Source organism: Malurus melanocephalus, unplaced genomic scaffold, assembly GCF_030028575.1.
Source record: "Malurus melanocephalus ecotype Western Australia unplaced genomic scaffold, MMel_1.1 scaffold_2478, whole genome shotgun sequence".
Lineage (NCBI taxonomy): Eukaryota > Metazoa > Chordata > Aves > Passeriformes > Maluridae > Malurus > Malurus melanocephalus.
The window spans coordinates 3351-4942 of NW_026625710.1; the positions used below are offsets into that span (position 1 = coordinate 3351).

General features: G+C 67.1%; 2 protein-coding genes across 2 annotated transcripts in view; one reads left to right on the forward strand and one right to left on the reverse strand.

Annotated features, from left to right (window-relative positions):
- GRN (granulin precursor) overlaps positions 1 to 535 on the forward strand; it is a gene marked incomplete at its 5' end in the record, with an annotated part of 3797 nt that extends 3262 nt beyond the window's left edge. The window contains one exon of the mRNA XM_057388773.1: positions 311 to 535. Coding sequence (XP_057244756.1) covers positions 311 to 436 — 126 coding nt within the window. The remainder of the gene's footprint in view (positions 1 to 310) is intronic.
- A 234-nt stretch (positions 536 to 769) lies between these two features.
- LOC130587803 (protein FAM171A2-like) overlaps positions 770 to 1592 on the reverse strand; it is a gene marked incomplete at its 5' end in the record, with an annotated part of 6323 nt that continues 5500 nt past the window's right edge. The window contains 2 exons of the mRNA XM_057388772.1: positions 770 to 824; positions 1384 to 1571. Of these exons, the coding sequence (XP_057244755.1) occupies positions 770 to 824; positions 1384 to 1571 (243 nt within the window). The remainder of the gene's footprint in view (positions 825 to 1383; positions 1572 to 1592) is intronic.

Here is a 1592-nt window from a genome sequence, read left to right on the forward strand (position 1 = left end):
GGTTGGGCAGACATGGGACATTCCCGTATTTGTCACTGTTCCCCTCCATGAGGGCTCTGTGGGCACCTTGGGGACAGGGTTTGGTCACAGTTCCTGGGTCTCTGCTGGGACAGGGAGGGGGATCACGCTGCCACCCAGACCCCCGGGTACCTCTGTCCCCAATGTACTTGTGCCACCCAGCCACCCATGTCCCCCATCCCGTGTACCCCCATCAGGATGGCACCCAGACCCCCAGGTACCTCTGTCCCCAATGTACCTGTGCCACCCCAGCGACCCGTGTCCCCCGCTGACCCCACCCGTGTCCCYCCAGGCCGTGTGCTGCGGTGACCACCAGCACTGCTGTCCCCGGGGCTACACCTGCAACGTGGCCACTGCGAGCTGCGAGAAGCTGCTGGCGCCCACCCCACTGCTGCCACTGCGCTGGGACCTGCCCTGATGTCACCAGGGTCACCGCCAGCACCACACCCACCCCCCAGTGCTGCCACTCCAATAAACGGTTTCTAGGAGAAGCTGTTGGCGCAGGGGAAACTGAGGCAGGAGGCAGCGGTCGGGGGGTTTGTGTTTAATACATTAACGGCTTTGAGGAGCAGGCAGGACGTGCRGGCAGCAGCTCCCTGCCCAGCTGGCACCCGGGGGGGGTCCCCATGGCCCCCCCTYGGCCAGTCTGGCCCCAGTGACCCCTCGTCATCCTCACCGCATAGAAAACGTTTAGAAACACCATTAAAWTGCGAAGGGGGGTGAGGGGGAGGGGACAGGGACCCCCCAGCTCCTACGGCAGCTTGGAGGCACCGCTGGCTCGGGGGGCAGTGCCAGCCCCCCCCGTCCTGTGGGGACACAAGCGGGGACACGGCTCAGGATTGGGGGGGACACGGAACGTGAAGCTCCCACCCCACAAAAAACAGAGAGGTGCTGGGTGGAGATGTCATGGGGGGGCACAGAGGGGACAGGGACAGCAAAGCCTGGTGGCGCAGGATGGGGATTCCAAGCAGATGGGGACACGGGTGGCCTGGGGGTGGTCACTGCCCCCTCCCCGGGTGGGACACTGGGTGGGGGTGGGCGAGGGACAGCAGCAGGCATGGATGGTGGCAGGAAGGGACAGGGGTGGTGGGATGGCACAGCAGGATGGGACAGTGACAGGACAGGCTGGTGGCAGGGTGGTGGGATGGGGATGACAGCAGTGGGATGAGATGATGGCTGTGTGGGATTGGGATGGGATGGTGGTGGCACGAGGTGGCAGTGGGATGGCACAATGACGGGACAGGACAGTGGCTCGGCAGGACGGTGGTGGGAGGGGACGGTGGTGGGCTGGGACGGGTGACAGCAGCGGTGTCCCCCCCCTCCCACCACCCCCCGGGACTGGGGGACTCCCCTCCCCACACTCACTTGACATTGAAGACCATCAGTGGCCGCTCCTCTCGCTTCTGCCAGGGGCTCTTGCGGTCGCCCCCCTCGTCGCCCCCGTCGCCCGCCTCGGCCAGCGCCTCCTCCTCGGGGCTGGTCAGGGAGTCTCGGGGGGCCTCGCTGGCGCTGCTGCGGCCGCTGCCCCCCCCGCGCCGCCCCCCGCTGCCCGCCTCCAGCAACGGGGCCAGCGA